Raw genomic sequence first — 23,448 nt, 5'->3', positions numbered from 1 at the left:
TGACAGCTAACCAATGAGAACAAGGAGTGCTTTTTTTTTTACATTTACATAGTATATATTTGTACCTCTCTCTGTAGCTTGCGTTTCTCTGCTTTTAATTCATCCTCCACTTTCTCTGCACACTCTGATGCACCCTTATAGCGTGTCACATGACCCTCAAGTCTAGTCACCTGTACAACAACAAAAACATCAATAATAAAAGGTACAATCAAAATGATATAAAAAATAAAACTAAATTATATACATTCAGTATACATACAGTAGGCCTATAGACTATTACATTGTTCACTCACATTCTGCTCCAAGGCTGTGACCTCTTGCTCTGCTTTGGCCAGTTTGAACTTCAGCTCACTTAATTGTCTGCTGGAGTCTCCTATAATATAAACACTATGTAAATGAAATACATAAACACAAACACATACTCTAACACACACAAACACATACTCTGTCTAACACACAAACACATACTCTAACACACACAAACACATACTCTGTCTAACACACAAACACATACTCTAACACACACAAACACATACTCTGTCTAACACACAAACACATACTCTAACACACACAAACACATACTCTAACACAAAACACACACACACGTACGCCCCCAAAAAACCTACTCTGTATTTCTAGCATGTTTGGATCTGTCCCGTTCTCCAGGAGCTCTCCGTCTGGACTCAGCCCTCCTGTGGTGCCGTTTTGCGTTTTCTGCTCCAGTTGGGCCTTCAGTTTCTTTACCTGTTTACAAAACACGCTTGACATCATGTACTGTATATCTCTAGATCAAATCCCGGAGGTGCACATTTTGTATATATTCGGTGTATAATAGCAGTAGCCATAACAAAAACTCTATTACTTCTCCCAATTATCTTTTTTTGTTTAGTTTTTTGTACAAAAATAAACCAAAAATCTAAGAATATACCAGCTCATCCATCAAGAGGCTTGGATGAGAAATATATTCATGTATATTCAGGTTATGCTGAGAGAACAATGAGCCAATAAATTCGTATACAGTACATGTCATTGCTCTGATTGGGAATATTGGAACTGGATTTTAAACGTTGGCCGGATTTATTATATCTGGGTTGTTGAGTGGGAGTATCTGGTTGGTCTGCTTTATGTTACAGCACCCTCTGCTGGCATATTGTATAATTATTATGTTAAAAATGTCTATGAATATTTATACACAAAATAGTATGCATAGAAACACAGTCAAACATTAATGAAGCATATCTATCAATTATTACTCCATTTTTAGACTGTTAAGTGTACACTTAAAAACTGAGTAAATTACAGTATAACATTGTTAATACTAATGAATGAATATTTGACCAACCTGTTCGATCATCTTTTCACGCTCATCCACCAGCTTCCTTAGACGGATTTCTGGAAGATAAATCAGAAACAGTTCACATGAAATGAAACCAAGAAGCCGTTTCACTTTGTGTGCACACACACACACACACCTTATTTTAGCCATTTGTAACTCAAGAGTTTGTAACTCTGAGAGGGTATAAATGTAACCAAAATAACCCTTACTGTTCCATTTTGTTACAATTGCATCCTCTCAAGAGTTAAATGAACACTGAGGATTTTACCGTGTATAATAGGTGTTAACCTACCGGGGATGGGAGGAGCCAAGGAGATGGAGGGAGGGGTCTGGGTCAGGGTGGTAGGTGGCATGCAACAGAGCAGGCATCCATGGGTGGTGGCGGTGGTGGTGATTGTGGTGTAATGTGATGCAGTGTATGAAGGTTAGCATGCAGACTGTGGAGAACAGGTCAGTTCTACGGCTCACTGCTTCCAATGTTACACTCATGCTACATAATGAATGACAGACTGACATGTAAACATCTAGGCCCATGTGAATCATGCACCTACAGTATGTAAATTTAACATTATATATTTATATATACAGGGTTTTTTCCCCCTCCGTGCCTTTCTGTTAATTGACTTGTTCAGTTTCCTTTCTTCCTTTTTCTATTCTAACTCCTTCTTGAAATAGACAAATGTTGGGAGCTTGTACAAAAAATATATATAGTATAAATTGCAAGGAGGTCCCCACTCTTTTGGGGCATTTTTGTCAATACAGTGCTCATAGGGCTGTTGTTTGGGGACACTGGGATGTTGGGGTTAACCGGGGACCTTCTGATTCTCAGATTGCCTCTCTACTAGGGGTGTGCATCTCTCCCTTACAAGACGATTCAATACGTATCGATACGCATGCATGGACTACGATTCAGAGACGATATATTTTATATACAGAACAATTCGATTCAATTTCTATTTTGTGGAATTTGGTGCGATCTGACACATTAAACCTTTTATTTTCATTTTTAATTTGATGCTAGATTCAGATGCTATTTTGACTGGTCCAGACATACGTGCATCGATGTATTGTAGTCGCATTGTTAATGTTCAAATCGATTACCGATTCATATCGATATTTTTTTTACACTACCAGTCAGTGTATGGCCACCCCTCTGCAGTAAAGTTGAATCAGAATCTATGTGTATATGTGGTCAGATATAACTACAGTAAACCATGAAGGCACAATGATCTTTTATTATTTTTTATCCCACGATTTCTTTCACCCATTTTTTTCACCCAGTGCTTATTGTCTAGTGTAATACTGGGCGCTACACTCCCTCTAGCTGTGAGTACCGACTGCGCCACCGCGCCCCACGGGCACAATGATCTTAACTCTGGGATCTAGAATAATTCTTAAACAAATGTTGTAAATATAACCATTGTATCCACAATTTGGATATGGATTAACACTTAATAAGACATACAGCTGTGCTTTTGAGTTTTAATTGCAGCCACATGTGCAACAAACAGCAGGCTGTCATTGACATCCAACAGACAACCGTTTTGTGTTCTCAGTCCATAGCTGAGAGAGATGAAACTTGCTTTATTTGATTGGCATATCAATAACTGCAAACCAGAATATAATAGGTAGAGCGTGTAACACACATTATGAAAATCTATAATCAAGTGCACAGGATTATCAACTAACCATTCAGCCTAGAAATTAAGTATGAATCAGATATATATTATACAAAAATACATTAAGGGACAATCTTCTTAACCATTTAGAAACAGCCATTTTTGAAAGGCATTTGCAGAGTGAGAACGTTACAAATTATAACCTTTTACAAACAGTGTGTGCCTCCATAACAAATAAATATGTTCTTTCATACTACATGCCCAGTGCAGTTTTATCTACTTGTTATATTATCAACAAGTCATACAGTGACATTCTTAAGTTGTTTTACTCTGTCCAATAATTAGTTATTGTTGTAAAACCAGGACATATTTCAAGGTAATTTAATCCCAGTAATAGGTACAGTATGGAGACTGCAATGAGTTAAAGGAGAATACCATGCTAGAAGGCTTTCTTACCTTTCTTTGTAGTTGTTACGTCCCCACCAAAGAGGTCCAGGTGTTATTTTGTGCAAAAGCTCCTTATTGGCTATTTCCCCTTCCATAAGCCCTAAATGAATTGCATTGAATTGAATGGGATGTATGGGGTGTTGTGCTAATTCGCTTATTTCCATCGAAAGAAGTAGTAAAGTGTGCCGCTTGGGTTATTATTTACATTATGAAGAGAGGATATATACAAAACAATTATAATTTTGAGCGATGGAAATAAGCGAATTAGCACAACACCCCATACATCCCATTCAATTCAATGCATTTCATTGAGGGCTTATGGAAGGGGAAATAGCCAATAAGGAGCTTTTGCACAAAATAACAACTGGACCTCTTTGGTGGGGACGTAACAACTACAAAGAAAGGTAAGAAAGCCTTTTAGTATGGAATTCTCCTTTAAGTTATTATAAAAAATAACAACTGGACCTCTTTGGTGGGGACGTAACAACTACAAAGAAAGGTAAGAAAGCCTTTTAGTATGGAATTCTCCTTTAAGTTATTATAAATTAGTACTTTGCACATGACTAGATTTGATAATGGTGTGAGCCCAGAAACAGCAGATGATTACAGATGCAACCTTGTCGTCTATAAACTACTAGGCCATCTTACAGTCCTCTTTTCCTTTGCTTTTGCCTTTCTTGGCGTTCTTTCTGGAATCTTTTCCGGATGGTGGAGACTCTTTTTTGCTGATCGCTTGGCCCGCTGCATTTTGAACAAACTCCAGGTCCTGCTCAATGACCTTGACTCCATCCTTTTTTTCAACTAAGACACCTTCCTTTTTTCCTTCCTCGACACTGTTGGTTTCTACAACACCCAGCTCAGTAGCATTCCCACTTCCTCTCTCTGAACCATGTACTGGTTCCTCTAAACCATTTTCAGGTTCCTCTGAACTGTGCACCGGTTCACCTGAACCATTTGCTGGATCCTCTGATGCATGTACCGGTTCATCAAAATCATGATCCGGTCCGTCTGAACCATGTTTTTGTTCATCTATTCCGCTTGTTTCCTCGATTGTGTGTTCTTCCTCACTCTCGTTTTCCCCCTTTTCAGCAAGGACTGTTTCTATGTCAGAAGACAACTGATGCTCCTGAGACACACTCTCCTGATCCTCGTCTAGTGTGTCATGGATCGTACGCTTCTCCTGGTCACTCTCCACTGGTTCCTCTGGGCTAGCGACCGGCAGCTGTACCTCCTCCTGTGACGGGATGGCATCACCTCGGCCTAGCTCTGTGTTAGCATGGTTTACCTCCACTGGCGTGACTTCCAAATCCGTTTCAGGTTCAGCCACTTGATTTTTTGAAGGCACATTTTCAGCTGCATCAAGGTCATCAAAGTCAAAAGTAAGACATTCATCGCTCTCTTCGTCATACTCTTCTACAGGGTCTTGGCTACAGGAACCTGTCTTGGCTGCTTCTTTGGCTAAATCTGATGTCTGTGATATGTCTGTGGTGTCCCCCTGTACTGTTTCTAAGTCTAAGTCTGTCACTTTGGCCTCAGTTTCACCAACAAACACTGGCATACTCAAACGTGTAGGACCAGAGGCATGATCAACATGTTCAGTCATGATTGTTACATCAGCACCACACTGTTTATCTAGAGAAACATTACAGCCTTTCTCAGATGATTCATGAGGACCATTTTCAGGCTCCATCAATCCCACATTTAGTTCTGGATCCTTTCCGGTCTCCTCTTGACTTAACATTGAATGATCCCCATCATTCCCATCATTGCAAGGGAAAGATTTTGTCTCCATTTGCAATGTTTGTTCGTCCTCTTTGTTGACTATTTCCATTATGTCCAGAACGCCCTCAAGAGAACTCTGGATGTCAGTTTGGTCTTTGGTGTCTGACATCACGGTTGTTGTTTGGTCTGATTCTAAAGGGACTTTGGAATCAGGCAAACTGTCAACACACTCGACACAGTCAAATAAAATGTTAGTTTTGGATGGAAGATGCAAGTTGTTTTTCTTGCTTTCAGAGTTGCTTACAGCCTCAGATTGGACACTGGTTTCAGAATTGCATGGATCATGTAATTCTTCCTCAATGTTAGCAGTACTGTCTGTGGTGTCAGTTCTGTTGACCTGGTTATCAGTCGGAGGTTCAGAATTAGCCTCATTAACAGACACAGACTCATCCTTTGACCCATCATTCATTTCTAGTTCAGCATTAAGGGCATCAGTCTCACCTGGAGATTCTGCTCCATCTTTGGAGTTTTCTATACTGTAAACACATGTTTCATTTTGGTTACCAGCACTGATTGAACCTTTCAATTGGCCAGTAAGATTAGTGGTGCTGACACTAGACTCTTTATCTGGACTCGGTACAGATATCCCTGCATCTACATCCTGTCTGTCCTGCTCATTCATAAGTTGCTCCATCTCTGGTTCATTCAGGCTTTCAAAAGGAGAACTCTCTGTTGCATTCCCCTTATGTTTCACGCTTTCTATCTTTTCTGGCATACTTTTTTCCTTTGTATCTTTACTGTGCTTGTCCTCCTCCTGGGAGGAGGACTTCTTCCTCTTCTTCTTCTTCTTCCTCCTCTTCTTCTTTCCTGCAGCTGCAGTGCCCTGAGGCTGAGGGTTAGCGGGGAGTTCCTTTGGTTCCTCGTTCCCTCCCTCATCCTCTGCGCTCTCTGATTCGACGTGAGGTTCTGCTATTAATACGACTGGGGCTGAATCATCAGGTATGTTCTCGTTCATTGTATTCTCTGTCATTTCCCCAGGCCGTGCACTAGAGTCTATACTCATGTTCAATTCAACCGTCTCTACGAGACCGTTTTGAGTCATCTCTCTGATGCTGTTAATCCTTTCATTGACTAGAGGTTCTAAGTCATCAACAGTAACAGTTTTAGCTTCCGTCTCGGTATCACTAGTGTCTACCAAATCTCCCTTCTCTGTACTTTCTACTCCATTAACTTCAGCAGATGTATCCTTCTCCTCCGTACTGGCTATGACCTCAACAACCTCAGACACTGTATCTGCTGTGTTTTGCGCATCTGTAATTGGAATGTCCTCATCTTTCTTGAGAAGGGTTCCTCCTTCCACACTATCCCTCACTGAATATACATTTATCGGTTGTTCTTCATTGGATACTTTGTCTCCAGAAACAATAGCAACACTACAGGGTGCAGTAGAGCTTAACAGGCTCTCTTTAGGTTCCTCAAACGTCTCTTGATGTTGTGAATCCAACTTCTCTGCTCCACTACTTCCCAGCTGAGGCTCCTGTCCTCTGCCTGAGAGATCATGAAAAGCAGTGGTAAAAGGCCAAAACGTAAGGAACTGAGAGATGTTTTGTCAAAATTCTTCATTTTAATGTTGGCCAGTAAGCAACATTGTAAAAAAGGAAAAAAAGAAAGCTTGAAAGGAATTGAACAGTCATGACTGATCCAGCAGCAGGAAAGAGTAGACAAAGTAATAACCAATACCCAATTGAAGTTCTTGATCGGGGAAAAAAAATCACCATGACAGACAAGAAGAGGAAGAGGGAGTGGGACAGGCCCTTTGCCAGAATGTAAATCTCATACTGTAGTCTGTAGTGTACTGTATCACTGACTCTGTCAACTTGAAACATCCTATGTATTTCTTTGTAAGCATGTAAATATATAAATAAATAAATAAATATACAGTTTTAGAGGGAAATGTACCATTGTATTACATCTAGCTGTTATTCTGTAGCTTGTCTGACTGATTAACAAAACATATTTCTATTCACAGACAATTTCTTTTTCTTCCATTCAATCTGAGACATCGACTTTAGTGTATTCTGTGTAGTCTGAAAACCCACCTCTTCAGACTCCATCTTGGCCCATAGCACTTGCAGTAGCACTTGCCCTAGCCTCGACGACCTACAGGCTCAACTTATGTAACTCAACTAAACGTAGCACTTTATGTAGCCTTAGCACTCAATAGTGTATATGCATAGTTCATTATATAGATATTCCACTGTTCTTAGCTTACGTATGATTCATGATGACTATTTTTATGTATTTGATGTATTACCATGTTTAATTTTTTTGTTCTCTCAAGTTACTATAAATCGCTCTGGATTAAGAGCGTCTGCTAAATACCTAAATTGTAAATTGTAAAATTGTATAGACAATTATTTATCTTCATGGTACTGTATGTAAGGTTGTCACAATTATTACATAATAAATAATACAATTATTTTTTCATAATCGTCATAATGAAAACAGCAGAAATAGCAGATCGACAAGCTAAGATCAGCTATTTCCGCTAGTTTTACCTTTTTTAAATATAAAATTAATAAAAATGCCAGTCATTTATTGCCATATTTCAGTTATTTGTCATATCTGCCCTGTGCACTTTTTTTATTACGAAGCCTAAAAGCCAAGCAAAAATGTAATTTCTCTTCATGGTGTTCCGATTTCCAATGCCAAAAACAGAATTAAATCGTTAATCACAATTATTTGTGTGACAATTAATCGTCAACCTAAATTTGTAATCGTGACAGCCCTAACTGTATGTGCACAATATGTGATTTGATTTGAAAGGCAATTGAAATATATGATTTCAAGCAAGAAAATTACTAGAAATTATAAGAGAAAAACAAGTCTATAAGTTAGTATTAATAATGAAGACAATTTTGAAGAATTCAAAGAGTAAAGCATAGGCAGGAATGCAGGACGTGCAATGCAAGAGAATCGAGGTCTGAAGATGTTAGCTAGTAGCACAGCCCAACCACAGTGCAGCACAATTATAGGGTAAAATGTTAATTTACCCAATTGTAACTCTGAGAGTGTCAGAGATAACTAGTAACACAGCTTTACACTACTATAGTACAGCACAATTAGTGTTGTTGTGAGATAGAGAAGCATGCTGTGAAGATAATAATTTACAAAACGTTTCAATAATTTTGTTTCTGTACCGAGCACGCTGTTCCCTTCTGTAGGGGACGTCGGTGAGTCCTGCGGCTGTCCATCGATCTCCTCAACGCCTCCATTGATGTTCAGATCAGGTCCCAACACTATTCCATGTTTCTGGATGAAAAAAGAGCAGACACATAGGTTTCATCTCTGTACCAGTTAGTACAGGTGTGTTTTCATGTTGCTTAATATTATCTGCAGATGGCTGCTGCTTGTTTCTTGATTGATTGAATACTGTTTAAAGGTACCGGCAGTACAATGAGTGAAAAACACCCCAAATGGATGACACAAAAATATGTTTCCATAATGGTCCAGGACCATTACACACTCAAAGTGCTGAACACTCAAAACAACTGGACAAAAAAACAAAACCAACTAGAAAAAGTGCCCTTCTGGGCACAGGTCTCCACCAGGTTATCCACAGATCCGTGCAGTTAGAGGTAAAAACACTTTTCGGCCAGTTATAGCGCCACCTTGAGGCTGAGTTGAAATTGTTCATGTGGCATTTTGTCCTGGGCCTAGTGGGAATGTGGGTGCACAATTTGACGGAAATCACGCGATGTGTTCATGATTTGCAGCATTTTGTTTGAAACTGAGCACTCCTGTGAACTTTGGAAGCCAATCTTAACCAATCAGGATGGAGTCTGAGAAATCTGAAAGACCGGTTTGGTTGAATGGCTCTAGAGAGACTGTGTACCAATTTGCGTGATGTTTGGACAAAATCTGTAGGTGTACTGTGCAAAAACTTGTTTTGCACAAAGCGGCCTCCTGGTGGCGCTATAACAGGCCGTTCTGGAAAGTTTGGGGCAGAGGTTCATCGTTGGCATCCAGGGAGTGTGTGTACCAATTTGCGTGATGTTTGGACAAAATCTGTAGGTGTACTGTGCAAAAACTTCTTTTGCACAAAGCGGCCTCCTGGTGGCGCTATAACAGGTCGTTCTGGAAAGTTTGGGGCAGAGGTTCATGGTTGGCATCCAGGGAGTGTGTGTGCAAAATATGGCATCGACCGGGTTAACGGTGGCCGAGATTAGCTGTTCACGGACACACGGACGGACGGACGGACGGACACACAAACGGACGGACGGAGTGCAAAACATACTCTCCCCACATGCCTTCGGCCTGGTGGAGACAACTACAAACACTTCACTGAATGTTCAGTGTTCCGATTGCTGTCCAGTCTGTCTGTTTATATAATTTTCCTCATCTATCTTTTCCTAAAGAAAAAGTTCTTAACACATTCACCTGCCGTTGACAGAGATCCGACTCCGGGAGCCGTCGATATCCGTATGGTAGTTATGAGGGGGTAAATAATCGACTTTAGAGTGGATCTCTAGTCTGCTCGTCATGTTGCAGGTCTGACTACTGGTGAAACGAGACCAAACTAAAGCAACACGCAACTATGAATATTTAAGCTATTTTACAGGAAAACTCAGCATCAATGGGTTGGATTGAGGGGGAGGTCAAATCAAACGTGTGACAAATCGTACAACTTTGAATCAGTTACAATCTGTATCAGTTTGAAGTAGTCTGAACAAGTCTTTTTGGTGAGGAAGGACCATTAGAAAAATTTATTCAGTACCAATACCGTGAACATTTTTGAAGGATTCAGAGTTCTGTCTGAAGACAAAGCAACATAATCAATTACAGTAAAATAATCAATGCACAGTTGGAACGCAATACCACAGCACAGACGATGATCTTCCACACATGTTGAATACCTTGAGAATATCTTTCAGCTGGACCACCTCATCTCTCAGCTCATCCCGTTCAATTCGGATGGTATCTGTGTATTCTTTCTGTCGTTCTAAGGCCTGTACATCCAGTCATGTACGACAGAGGAGGAGGATATGGATGAAAGAAGGATGAAGAAAATGAAAGGCAGCTTAAAGTTTCATGCAAAGCAGAAGCTATATGATATAAAAGTGAAAACCTGAGTCAAATCACTAAATGAATGGTTCAGGGGTTGACAGGGCATACCCCAATTTTTTTATCCTTCCATTCCACTGTCTCCTGCAGGTCACTGATTTCACTAGTAAATCCGCCTTGCTTCAGCTTCAGCTGACGGATCTCCTGAACAGCATAGAAAATGCAGGACAGGTTGAGAAAAAGAAGAAAGAGAAAGAGAGAGAGCAAAAGAAGAAATGGTGGTGCATGCACACAGGTAGAAAGGTGAGGAGTGCTCCTGCATGTGGCATTTGTAACCCTAGCGAGTAGCGACCCAATTCCGACCATGTCATAATAAGCAAACATTCTGGAAAAATAGCAGATATACAAGCTCACAAAACGCTGCGATGTGACACATTCTGGCCTGCTGAAGATGTATTGACATCGAAACGTTGTCATCTTTTACTTGCACCGTAAACATTTAAAAGGCTTCAACTGTCGAAGTTGCTCCAGTGCCTTCCAGTGCGCTTTGTTGTCATTTGTTTGTGACGCATTGAGCTTGTAGATTGGCTATTTTCTGCAAAGAAAATTGGTGTAGAGGGAAAAAAAGGAGGGTTCCAAGTAAAGACCCCGGGGGGATCCTGGTCAACGAAGTATAGGGTTTAAGTCATCGGAAAATAAATCCATTTATACTTTGTCGCACAACTCTTTCGATAGCGTTGTTCCACTGTGAATAACGTTGTACCAAACAACTGTTTTTAAAGTCAACCACGCCAATGCAACTCCGTATTGAGTTTGTGCTTAAAATGTACTGTAAATTCTACAAACTGTTAATAAATATTTCAATCAATCAATCAATCAATCTTGCAACTCAATGAGTTGCATTGGTGTGCTTTACCTTAAAAAACGTTTTATCCTGACCTTTGGTTATGGGCTTTCATCTGTACTGTACTGCCCCCGGTCTATTACAGGTGCTCAGGTTCACACCTGGGACCTTTTAAAGGGATGCCACAGAAAACGATGTACTCACATTTAACATTTCTTCACTTTGATTTAGTGTATCTTGCAGTTTGTTGAACTGGAACTGGAGTGTGCTGTGGGCTTGTTTCTCTCTCTCATGCTCCTGTGAAGTGAACACAAGACATGAACATGAAGAACTGTCCCTGGTGTTTTATAATTTCACATCTTTAAAGGGGAATACTATACCACTCATTTTCAACATTTTACTAAAAAGTCCCCCCATTCTGTGTTGCCTATAGAAGTGGAGGTCTGAAAAAAAGATCTGTAACATTATGAAGTACCGGTACATCTTTGTGATGTCACTGAGATGTACTTCATAATGTTACTGATTTTTTTTCAGACCTCCAGTTCTAGGCAACACAGAATGGGGGGACTTTTTATTATTATTTCCACACAACTCCTCTATGGTATATTAATGACATAGTAAAATGTTGAGAATTAGTGGCATTCCTCTTTAAGTTAAGATAAAGTGTTTTTTTATAATCACCTACAGCACTATCCTTTTATAAGCAACACAGTTAACATGTTCCTCTAGCACCACCATTAGGTGAACACATTTCCACATTTCCACAGATATCTCATAATGTAAAGGGCAGATTACCATGAAACATATATGCTCCAAAGAGGAAGAACTCATTTGATTTTGGAGACCCCATGACCTGTTCTCTTATCATAACACCCTCAGGTCAAACTTTACATTTTGAGCCCCCAGGACCCGAGCCGTGGTTCTCAACTTGTGGGTCGGGGCCCCCAGGGGGGTCCCCACATGATTTGTGGGGGTCCCCAGATGACAGTGAAGTGATAATTTAAGGACTTTTAAGACCATTACTGCATCAAAAGTAATCAACAAACTATGCTATAAAAACTAGTCAAACATTGGTCAAGTTGTTAATATAAGAAAGAGGCAACAATTGTGAAAATAGACGATCTACAAGCTCACAAGGCCTCACACTGCGAGCGGTAGATCGGCTATTTTGTCTGTGGAACCGAGTTGAACTATATATACAGTAATGCCTAAACTCCTATAATTCACAGCCTGAAAAGGTTGAGAACCACTGGATTAGAGGGTAAAAAAGCAGGGCTTTGTGTCTATTTTTGTCTTTTATTGAGAACCCACCCACCCCATTCATCACATGTCTTCTGAATCTACCTTGAGTTTCTCATCGTATTCGCGCCGGGACTCGGACAGCAGCTCTTCCAGCTCCATGAGTGAGTCCTTCAGCGTGTCCACCTGGTACATCAGGTTGTTCTTCTCATTGTCCAGCTGAGCATTCGACACCATGGCCTTTCGATACTTCTCATCCACCTGCACTAGTGCATCCTGAGACCAACGACAAACACTGTTTTTGTCTTCCGTTTTAATGGTTATAGGTTTTTTTTCCTGCTGTGTTTTATTCAGGGGGTTAGTCAGACAGATATTTTGTGAAGCCTGAAACTCCTGAAAGTTCATATAATGGCCTGTTGTGGCGCTGTCACTGGACCCAAAAAAACCCATAGCCCCATAGAAGTCCATGTATTTGGGCCCAACTTCACCTAGACTGTATTACCTTAATAAACATGGTCATGAATACTTTCTGCTTCCAGTCACTAGTTTAAAGTCTCATTTCTAATGTCATAATATTCTTTTTGGAAAATTATGGTCCCATTTATAAAATAAATGACCATAAAGTTGCGTATGTTCTGAGGGGCGTGGCTACCGTTACAGTCTATGATCGGGAGTCCCCACCCACTCGAGTCAAAATAGAAACCAACGGAGAAGAAGGGGGGAAGTCCCGCCTCGTTGTCTGGGCAGCCAATGGCCAGCTGGGCCCAAACGGAGCCAGCCAATGGCCAGCTGGGCCCAAACGGATCTAGAAAGATGGCGACTTACAGTGCAGGAATAACAGGCTTCATTTTACGTCCATGTTAGACCCGGGGAACGCTTTGTCCATATTTTCTACAGTCTATGGTTTTATTGTACTGTATGTCTTGTACTCTATGTTGTTTTCCAAACGGTTGCTAGCATGCAAAACATTCACAAACTAAACGTGGCAGGTTGATGTGCAGCAAAATGAGGGTTAAAGGAAAGAGGAGAGTTGGAGGTTGAGCCACTCCTATGATAAGCAAGGCACTTAACTATGTCATCTATGAAAGTAAGTATATCAGGCGCAATATAATCATTAAATGAGAGCTTGGGTAACACAATCAGTCTGATATTTTGTCAACATGCAAGGAATGGATTAAAAGCCAGACACTGTTCTATGGAAACATTTAAGAGGGAATTATTCCAGAGGGCTAATCCATATGTCGATTAATTTATGGAGAGGCAGGGGGGTCATTTTTGTCAGTGACTACAGTTCATAATTGTATCAAAACTAATCAAAATGTGATCTATCAAAGACCAGTAATTAGTACAGCAATGTTCCCAACACCAATTGCAAGTTGGGGACAGGAAAACCAACTGGTTAGTGGACCAAGAACCTCAGCCTGGTACCTTGACTTCTTTGAGGTTCTGCATGTACTTGGTTTCCACATCCTGAATCTGATCCTTCAGCTCATGAATCTCCTATATGAACAGACAGCAGTGAGCAGAGGCTATAGTGACAGGATGAACACACAGCAGTGAACAGAGACAGAAAGACCGCAGCACTGGATGAACACACAGCAGTGAACAGAGACAGAAAGACAGCAGCACTGCAACAGCTTGGTGACAAAGTAATGCAGGACAGAGCAGGTGAAGAATAACAGTAGCGAGAAGTGAAGCGTCTCTGACGTGGAAGCAAGGGCAGATCGGGTGGGCTTGGATGAGCCCAGGCCAACCCAGACTGACAGCTTGCCCCAAAATATAAGATTAATAAAAATCTTGTTTCCACGGTAGTGCCACATTCTGGTCACAGTGCACGAGCTCCATCTTATCGTGGCCACTTTAACAATGCAATTGTGGGGGGGGGGTTATATTGTCATCATCCACCTCGTTATCCAATACTTGGGGGACACCAACTACTTAGTTTTACCTTGATCTCTCGTATGGACGTCTCTGCATCTGCATCAATGGCTGTGTCAACACTTCCTCTCCTGGAGGAAGTCCCGCCTAAGGAAGTGAGGGTCCCTGCCGTCAAGACGGAAGCTGCTCTGGATCCCTGAGGGAGACAAACATGACTTTACAGCAACGCTACAATAATGCATCATTCAGCATGATAATCACTACAATAATGCAATTAAATATACCAGAACTAGAAAAGATGACTGACTGATACATTGTGATCATGACTCCTGAGTTTTGGACAAAATTTGTATGAGTAGCAGCAAAAAGTGTATTTTGAAGATAACATGAAATGGTGGGCCACACATGGCTGGGGATTATATATAGATGTGCGTCATCAGTGTTTCCCCTAGCCAGAAGCTGATAGTGTGGGAAGAGCTAGAATATTTGTGATCTATTTCAGTCTTTTGCGGCTATTTGCTTTTTCTGGCCTATTCACGGTTGCCTACTAAAAATCATACTGTGGTGGCTGAGTTGATTATGATTGTGTGGTGGCCCGCCACACAATAATGCATATAGGGGAAACACTGGTCATGATCCAAGGTATCCAGAGAAAAATATTTTTGATTTGATTTTGATTGCTATAAAAATGTGTGTGGTATAACTGCATACTGATAGAACTGTACGTGTAATCACATTTTATAGGTTCAAAGAGAAATGCTTGTTTAATCATTGTGTGCAGGCCACATCCTTGAATAGTGCACATAGAGGACATTTAGTTCATTAAAAAGAAAAAACCACAGAATCCCATGTTTGCTTTTGAACAGAAATGAAAAAGAGCACTTTCATTGTTCAAGGTCTTTCTCCACACGATAATCAGGTCATCAAAGGCCTCTACAAGCACCCTTTTCATGAGATCTAACGAGTTCAAAATGTTTTGAATTAGCTCCACTCACCTTTTCAATATAATCCCCATCAGACTGTTGAGAGAAAGAAAACAAGGTCAGAACAATACAGAGACCAGACATAAGGGCCACAGACCCCAATGTATCCACTAAGATTAGGAAGACGCAAGAGGAGACGATGCTTGAGCTCAGCTTGTTCATGAGCTCCACAACATCTAAAAGCCCACTGATGCCTGGACTGCATGTGGACAACCAGTATAGGTTGGATCTCCTCTGCAGACCTGTCGGGAACACAACCGTGCCACACACACGAGAAGGGAAAGTCTCACTGTTGGCAGCCCATCCTCACTCAAGAAAACATTTTCACGTTGTAGTCACGATCCAAACAAAAGCCACCTCCAACCAAAAAAACATCGTTTCATTAGGCCACATCATGCATATGATTAGTGTGCAATTCATATTTCAACAATTGCAATAAAAAATAAAAAAAACGAACAGCACAGCAATTGTTCATCACTTCACATAGTCATACAACAAAATACACTATCAAAAGATGATGTTGGTCATTTTGTCTCGTGCTCAGACACTGGGTTTCTCTTCTGTCGTGCACAAACCACCCTTCTCTTGCACTGAATGTGTAATTGTATTATTGTATTGACATAATTAGAGTAATTTAATATATTCATGATGTAATTCATTCAGCTGCATGCTTGGTTATTGAAAGTCCATCCGACAACATCATCAGCCTCAACTGGCTCAACACAGTTAGATCAGCATGGGTCATGCCGTGCATTGCAGTTGGCAGGACCAACTCACATCTGGGAAGTCAGGAATGGTGACATCGTCAAGGTCTCTGGTCATGACACTGCCAGTGGCTGTGCTTCTCCGATAACTGGCCAAAGAGCCGCTGTCATCCTACAACCAACACCAGAGGGTGCAATGTAACAGCGAATAGGGATGTATGCGTCAGAATTGACACAGCATTTGAATCTCATGAACTAAAAGGGATAACATGTCACTGCTTATCACCTCATGTACATCAGATTGATATGGAACAAGTTGTCATAAGTACGTACTCTAAGTCTATCTACTGTAAGTTAATATAATATGTATTCTGAAGCCATGTCATGTGTCATGTACTGAACTAAACTGTTACACAAACCATTTCTAAACGTAAACCACAGCAGGGATTTTCTGTTCAAATGTACTACATATACACTGTAGCACATCATCCCACAATTCATTTGTGACAAAGTGTGACACAAATCAGCCACTGTACGACATCCAAAAGCTTTGGTGACCGTAAGTGCAGCGTCCATTCCAAAGTGAAGTCCCGATTTGGGGCATTTAGAGCAAAACATTGCAAAAATATAAGGTCATTGTCAGTCATGTCTGTGTATGTTTTAGTAATACTTTGTATATTTAAGTTATTTGCCCTTTGAGATTTTTTGTGTGTTTACAAAGCCTAAAAGGTTCTGGAGGAGGGGGGCTCACCACTGGGCTGGTACGAGCTGAATTGGCCCTAGAGGAGGTTCTGGAACTGGGACCACGGTAGCTAGTGTACTCAGATGGCTGGAGAGAGAGAGAATACTGCTGTCTTGGTGTGTGTACACAGTAGATGTATGCACACGCACATACTGTACAGTGTACATACATACATGCTCGCGCACACACACACGTACACTATGCATACACACGTACAAGTTTATGTCCATATTTACATAATAAAAGCACATACACTTTGTGTGTTATTCGTATGGACAAACACTCATGCAAGCAGATTAATGCTGTCTCACATGTGTTCGCACACACACGCTCACACACACACACACACACACGCACACACACACACACACACATACACACACACACACTTTGCAGAACACCCATGCCGACGAAAATAACAGTCACAGTCCGTGATTAGAACAATTATCTAACCTACAGTACCGACACGTTTTAAAAACGAATTGGAAGCAAAGTCATCTAAATTCCAACACCGCAAACAAACTCATAAATGACAATCTCATCAGTGAAACAGTTCCCTTACAGGAGTAAATAGACAACTTGCAGACACAGCATGAAACACACTAAACATCATACTGTTAATGTTAATGCTGTATTAATTACAAACGTTATTATTGTTGTTTTCCAGCCTCTATGTAGAGGAGCCAGTGAAGGATCGTTGGGTTGAAAATTAATACCTTGCTCAACGACTCTTTTTGTAGTTTATTGTAGTAATGTATTTATAAGTGGAGGAGTTGGGGGCTCAGTGCCTTGCTCAAGGGCACGTCAGCCTTTACAAAACACGCTCCTCTACCCTTGTTTAGGCCATCGCTGCTCTAGCACGATTGGAACGGAGCTCCCATTTTTCCCCAAAAAAACAAATTGTATCACTCTGAGCTTCATATACTGTAGATTAGTCAGTCAGTAATAACAACTTGAAATGGGGCAAACCACGACAGAACACAACCAAAACTTCATGCACATCAAACCAAACCATCCCATAATCCGTAAACGATCTTACGCGAGTGTTGGAGGCAGTCACTCGTCTAGAACCACTGTAAAGACTGTCCTCATACAGGGAGTTCTGCAGATGCATTGCACACACATACACACACATTGTAACAGACTAGTAGTACAGTTGATGGGAACAGATATCACTTCACCATTCCTTTGCTAGAGATTTGACAACATGCTCTTTAGTCCGTGTTTAAACATGAGCCTTTATCTAGTGCTTCGCAAAAGTTTCCCTCCACAAACTACAAGTGCTGTGCTTTTGAATATCAAAGGGTTAGATTATTTTACAGTACAGCTAATTTGCCATGTGTGGAGGAGTCAGTCGATTGCCTGGTACATACAGTACATACACGATTAAAGCTCCAATCTGGGATAAATTTGAATTAGTACATTGTCGTATGAATCCACTCAATGTTGAAAAATGTCTATAATCTCTAAATAGTGACCAATTAGTTTAATTTGTATATATACTGTATATATAATATATTTCTGAATGTGATGTGATATTTTGTTGATGTTATGCTTTGCTGATATATTTCTCATGTCATCCTTATTTGGACTTTATAGGAACAATATATCATGTAAGTTTCCTGAACTTAGAAGTCAACTAGGGGCCAGGAATGTGAGCTTGATTGTCTAATTTGCCTGTACATGAGTATACAGCGGTTGCATGACATTATTACTCGCATTACATCTTAATGAAGGCTTCATAGCCATGAGGATAAGTCCATTTCTGTGATTAGTAACAAGAAATCTGCCACGTTTGAGGTTTCTAGAGACTCTCTCCATACTCTATTGATAAATGTTTGGCATTGTATGAAGATATGTTCTCCCACCAAGAGGCATAGGGTCACATTTCCTGGTTGCACAAGCGGAAACACACGGCGGTTACTGTTAGCCAATACTCATATCGTAATAACATTGTATGCTACTGTACTTTAGTGTCTAATTTCATCATCATAACGTTTGCGTTAGTTATGGATTGCTGCTTTAACTTGCACTTACCATTTAATTACAGAATGACCCGCTACTTCATACTGTACTGTAAAATAACCTGCCTGGCTAAATTTGACCAAACGTGAAGTTAGACACCCTGGAAACGCGTGGAATAATTCAGGGGAGAAACAGGGCTAAAGTGATGAGAGTGACATACACAAGTGACAGGTGAAAGTCAGACAGTGACAGTGGCAAAGGGGGGCGCTGTGCTGAGTTAAAGGTCAAAGGTCTGGTAACTGACCCTACGCTGGTGCTGGTAGGTGATGCGACTGAGGAGGCCGGATAACTGAAACCACCACGAGGAGAGAGCGTATGAATGAGCCAGGAAATAGCAAGTGTGTGTGTGTGTGTAGTACACATGTACAGTATGTGCGTGTCACTGTGTCTTCTCTGTGTGGTGTGAGTCTATCTGCCTGCATATCTGTTAGTCTGTCCGTCAGCCTGTACTGACCTGATAGCCGTTGTACGTTAAGCCCTGTCTGGAGGACAGTCCATTGTGACTGTACAGGTCAGAGGACGCATAAGATGCCTGAGGGAATGAACGAGAAGAGAAGAGACGAGAAGAAGATAAATGTGTAACAGGAAATGAGAAGGTAGGAGTGAACGCATGCACCAGGAAGCTGATAATGTCAAAGGTCAAACAGCACCTCACAATTATTTTGTTTCCTATTAATACAATTGCAAATAACTATGATTGTAATATTATTGTTATATGATTATTGTCAATATCAAGTACAGCTAAACCAGCGAAACAGAACATGCACTCACACACTCAGTGGCGTGCACTAAAGCAAGACCAATGCACTATCCGACCTATATACAACAGTGTCATTAATCCCACTGATACAGATACACAGCAAGATGGAATGCATACACCACTGCATGCACCACTGCATGCCTCTTCCTTATTCCAACGTCACCAAACTCTGGATTCACTCCAGTTCTTCTTAGAAGGTATATTTGAATGCATTGGAATTTGGAACCTCATTGGAGAGGACAGTGAAGAATGACAGAAGACAAAGCAAAGGGGTGGACAGCATGCGCTGTCCTGTCTAGTACATGAGGTGGATTTGAACCCATGACATGGTATGGCTCCTTTGTCGTCCACGTCTCTCCAATCGGACTCTTTATTGCTCAAAAGTGAGCAGGTGAGTTCAAAACTCACCAACACATTTCATTAAGTTATACAGTAGCCTAACAGACAATATAGTGGAGCTCAAAAACAACACGCAAGTTAAAACTACACACAAACTGCAACACACACTTGTGTCAGTAGTTAGCACAGTAGAAGCGTTAGCAACTTAGCATAACACCAGCGGTTTACTGAGCAGAAGTACACACTGGTTGTAGGTCTAGTCTCGAAGAACGCAACACCCTGGTGTCATCAATCAATCTGGAGCTCTGGAGGTTTAAAGAAGAGACCACCAGACACACATCAAAGGTCAGCGACGTAAAAGAAAAAGAACAGATGACTTGGATAATTAAGAAAATGTAAAGAAAACATGTCAGTATCACACCATATAAAATACTGTGTTATGAATACTGTGATATGCCGACCTGTGAAGCATAATTTATACTACATCGTTTGAGGGTGTCACTTGCCAAAAAGAACAAATTGCCAAACCACACTGATACAACGGACGGAGCATAAATGAAGTTGGATTGGAACCCACCGTCAAGTCTAACTTGGAGGAGCGAGATGCTCTGCTCTCATCACTTAATCTGGAACTCTGACAGAACAACACAACAGGACATAAATATGAAGAACTGGATAAACTGGATAAAACACACAACATTCCTGAAGAAATCACAAAGTACAAACACTGCAAAATACTACATTGTACTACATGTGAATTCAGTGGGATGCTACCTGAATTAATTAATGCTACAACCGGGAACTTATTTTATATGACTAAAACTTAATTTAACCGATTTGTATGGGAGTATGTAATGCAATACAACTACTGATGAATTGAGTACAATGGACCACAATGGAAACAAGCCTCCTGGGGCTTTTTGTGTAATCCTTTTAGCATAATCTTTGACTGTACTACCTGTACTGTTATCAATCAATCTTGTCAAGTAATCAATCAATCTGCTGGTTTCCCTACAGTACTCTTCCATTATTGAGAACTTGAGACATTGCCAATGTCAAAAACTTCAGAATGTTGGCATCAAGCTTCTCCATTCTTCAAAAGTAGGACTAATTAGTGGGTTCAGGTTTGGGTAAATATGAGTGATGTTCTTCATATTGTCTGATGCTGTCAATTTACCCATAGCTCCCGTTTAGAACAGACCACAAGGGCCAGTTCAACCAACATCTACAACAACTACACTAACTTCTATTAACTTAACTGTACTGAGTGTACACACTGTACTATTAACTGCACTAACCCGACTGGACACCACACGGGATTCATCATCATAGCCATTACTCTGTGAACAGAGAGCAATGGTTAATGGGTTATGGGTGATGAAACGTCCTCATTTGTTGTTCAATGACGCCACTTCTAGGGTGAGGTTTTACATACGTCTTCTCTGTCTTTATGTTTGGATTTCTTCTTCTTCTTTGACTTCTTATGTGAGTGAGAGGAGGAGCTCTACAGGGGAAAGGAAGTAACAGTGTATTTGGTGGTTTTTGACCCAGTCCAGTGGTCACTCACATCACCACATTATACCCAACATGCTTAGCCGTTCATTGGCGGACGTATGTTAACGTCTTACTCGAGACGAAAGCTAAACAACTCATTATTAATGGGTTTCACTGTACCAGCTATTGATCAGTCCATGCATCTCATTAACCCCAACACGCACTCATAATGTCATATTGATGAAGCTCAAGGATAGGGGTCGCCCTATTTAGAGCATACTCCTTTCATGCGGAAGCCAAGGTCGACATCAGCAAAGGGCATGCAGGTCACTAACACCTAATCTAATAGGTTCAGATCTGAGCCAAGTCTCCTGCAGGAGGCAAGGAAGCCTGCCCTGGACAGGAGTCTCCAGACGTAAAAACAGATTAATCAAGCTCAAGAATAGAGACACACTGTAGTAGGGTATAGTATGCACACACACACACACACACACACGCATGCATGCACGCACGCACGCACACAGACACGCCTCAATAGATCCTTCACTATTCCAGATTTGGCATGTGTATTTCCATCAATACACATGCCAACACCAACTTGACCCATTATGGACTGAGCCAGACACACACACCTCTGATGCCCATGATCCTGTTCTAAATTGATCTTATCATAGTATAAATATGACCCCATATTTGAGATCTGAGCCTAAAATAGAGCTGTGTGTGCGTGTGTGTGTGTGTGTGTGTGTGAGTGTAAGTGTGTGTGTGTGTGAGTGTGTGTGTGTGTGTGTGTGTGTGTGTGTGTGAGTGTAAGTGTGTGTGTGTGTGTGTGTGTGTGTGTGTGTGTGTGTGTGTGTGTGTGTGTGTGTGTGTGTGTGTGTGTGTGTGTGTGTGAGTGTGTGTGTGTGTGTGTGTACAGGCGGGCACAAACATGGTTCAAATGCCTTTGAAGCGATTAAGTCTGGTGGTCACGCCAAATGAAATAAAACAGAACCCCTTTTTGTAACTGTACCTTTCAGGACGGGAACCCCTTTGGGGTAGTTGCTGCTATATACAGTATATCAACATACATTTTCTTTGTTATTTTTGAATAAATAATTGAAGGATTTCAGAAAACTTAGGTCTGGATTTAGTTTTCAGCCTCAGTCCTAAATGGGTTAATTAACAGAACTAGGTAACTGACTAAATACTGTAGAATTGTCTCCTTTCAATTCAGATTTTTTTATTTTTGAATGACCTGACTTTACTATTAAATAAGAGATACAGACAGTAGGAAAGCTGAGAAGGAGACTATAGTCTATGGAAAACAGATGGTAGGCAAACCAAGAGACAAGTGTAGTAGCTACAGATGGTAGGACATTTTAGCAGGTGACGGTTTAGGAGAGACAGGTCACAGGCGGTAGGAAAGCTGAGAAGGAGACAGTGTAAGGGAGAGGAAAGAGCGTTCTAACAGGCCATCAAGGGAGCTGAGAATCTAAACCACTATTTTGTCATTGTCTTCATCATCATCGTTATCATCATCTGCATCAATCTAATGATGTGTTGTTCATCCATAACATGTAACAACTAAGGTCAGTGACAAAACTTACTTTGTAATGAAAAAAAGATGCACAACCCTTACCCCTCCACCACAGGCCCCTATTCCATCAAGATCTGACTGTGCAATAAAGAAATCACATCAAACCTTTGTTGATTCCAGACAGGAATGGGATAGAGATAGAACTCCCAAAGAAGGAAGAAATATTTAACAGAACATAAGTGCCAGTTTGTGCAACTACAGTACACACTGTGATATTATAATCTACCACAGTATGTGTTAGATTAAAATTTCAGCTCATTCTACAAATAAATCTAATTTAATTTGATATGTCGTTCTGCAACGAACAATCTACATTCAATTCCACTGTGGAATTGAGTCCATAAAGATGATTTAGCATGAACTACCTCTCTGGTGTACTGTATGTTGACTGGATTCTTATTAGATTACCGTAGTTATTTGAGCAGCAACCATTGAACTTCCAACAACAAGTGTATTATCTGTCTTAGTACCATCTTGGATTTCATCATAAGCCTCAGCAGGAGTTGTGTAGAATTTGAAAGCCTGGACGGACGGACACGGACGCACACACACACACACACACACACACACACACACACACACACACACACACACACACAATGTACATACTGACCCTCACACTGCTGCTCACGGACATCCGTTCATCATCGTCCGAGATCTGTGGGAGAAGGAT

The 23,448-nt window shown here is 40.8% G+C and overlaps 1 protein-coding gene across 6 annotated transcripts in view; it reads right to left on the bottom strand.

The window, feature by feature from the left end:
* Positions 1 to 23,448, bottom strand: part of lrrfip1a (leucine rich repeat (in FLII) interacting protein 1a) — a 54,032-nt gene that overhangs the window by 2,388 nt on the left and 28,196 nt on the right. Inside the window, exons 10-30 of one of the 6 annotated variants that reach the window (XM_083777097.1) lie at positions 23,389 to 23,433; positions 21,138 to 21,206; positions 21,001 to 21,042; positions 20,280 to 20,336; positions 19,948 to 20,007; positions 19,058 to 19,135; positions 17,618 to 17,680; positions 16,588 to 16,665; positions 15,910 to 16,008; positions 15,145 to 15,168; positions 14,220 to 14,345; positions 13,700 to 13,771; positions 12,377 to 12,547; positions 11,237 to 11,329; positions 10,300 to 10,392; positions 10,041 to 10,133; positions 8,325 to 8,436; positions 1,343 to 1,392; positions 627 to 744; positions 294 to 373; positions 66 to 170 (exon numbers count right to left, since the gene is read on the bottom strand). In XM_083777097.1, coding sequence (XP_083633223.1) covers positions 66 to 170; positions 294 to 373; positions 627 to 744; positions 1,343 to 1,392; positions 8,325 to 8,436; positions 10,041 to 10,133; positions 10,300 to 10,392; positions 11,237 to 11,329; positions 12,377 to 12,547; positions 13,700 to 13,771; positions 14,220 to 14,345; positions 15,145 to 15,168; positions 15,910 to 16,008; positions 16,588 to 16,665; positions 17,618 to 17,680; positions 19,058 to 19,135; positions 19,948 to 20,007; positions 20,280 to 20,336; positions 21,001 to 21,042; positions 21,138 to 21,206; positions 23,389 to 23,433 — 1,728 coding nt within the window. Of the gene's footprint in view, positions 1 to 65; positions 171 to 293; positions 374 to 626; positions 745 to 1,342; positions 1,393 to 1,443; positions 6,673 to 8,324; positions 8,437 to 10,040; positions 10,134 to 10,299; positions 10,393 to 11,236; positions 11,330 to 12,376; positions 12,548 to 13,699; positions 13,772 to 14,219; positions 14,346 to 15,144; positions 15,169 to 15,909; positions 16,009 to 16,587; positions 16,666 to 17,617; positions 17,681 to 19,057; positions 19,136 to 19,947; positions 20,008 to 20,279; positions 20,337 to 21,000; positions 21,043 to 21,137; positions 21,207 to 23,388; positions 23,434 to 23,448 lie in introns of those variants that run through there. The other 5 variants (XM_083777098.1, XM_083777093.1, XM_083777094.1 and 2 more) reach the window with 5 other exon arrangements.

This window comes from Protomyctophum parallelum, assembly GCF_964188405.1.
Source record: "Protomyctophum parallelum genome assembly, chromosome: 11".
Classification (NCBI taxonomy): domain Eukaryota; kingdom Metazoa; phylum Chordata; class Actinopteri; order Myctophiformes; family Myctophidae; genus Protomyctophum; species Protomyctophum parallelum.
This window is presented reverse-complemented; position numbering and strand designations above follow the sequence as displayed.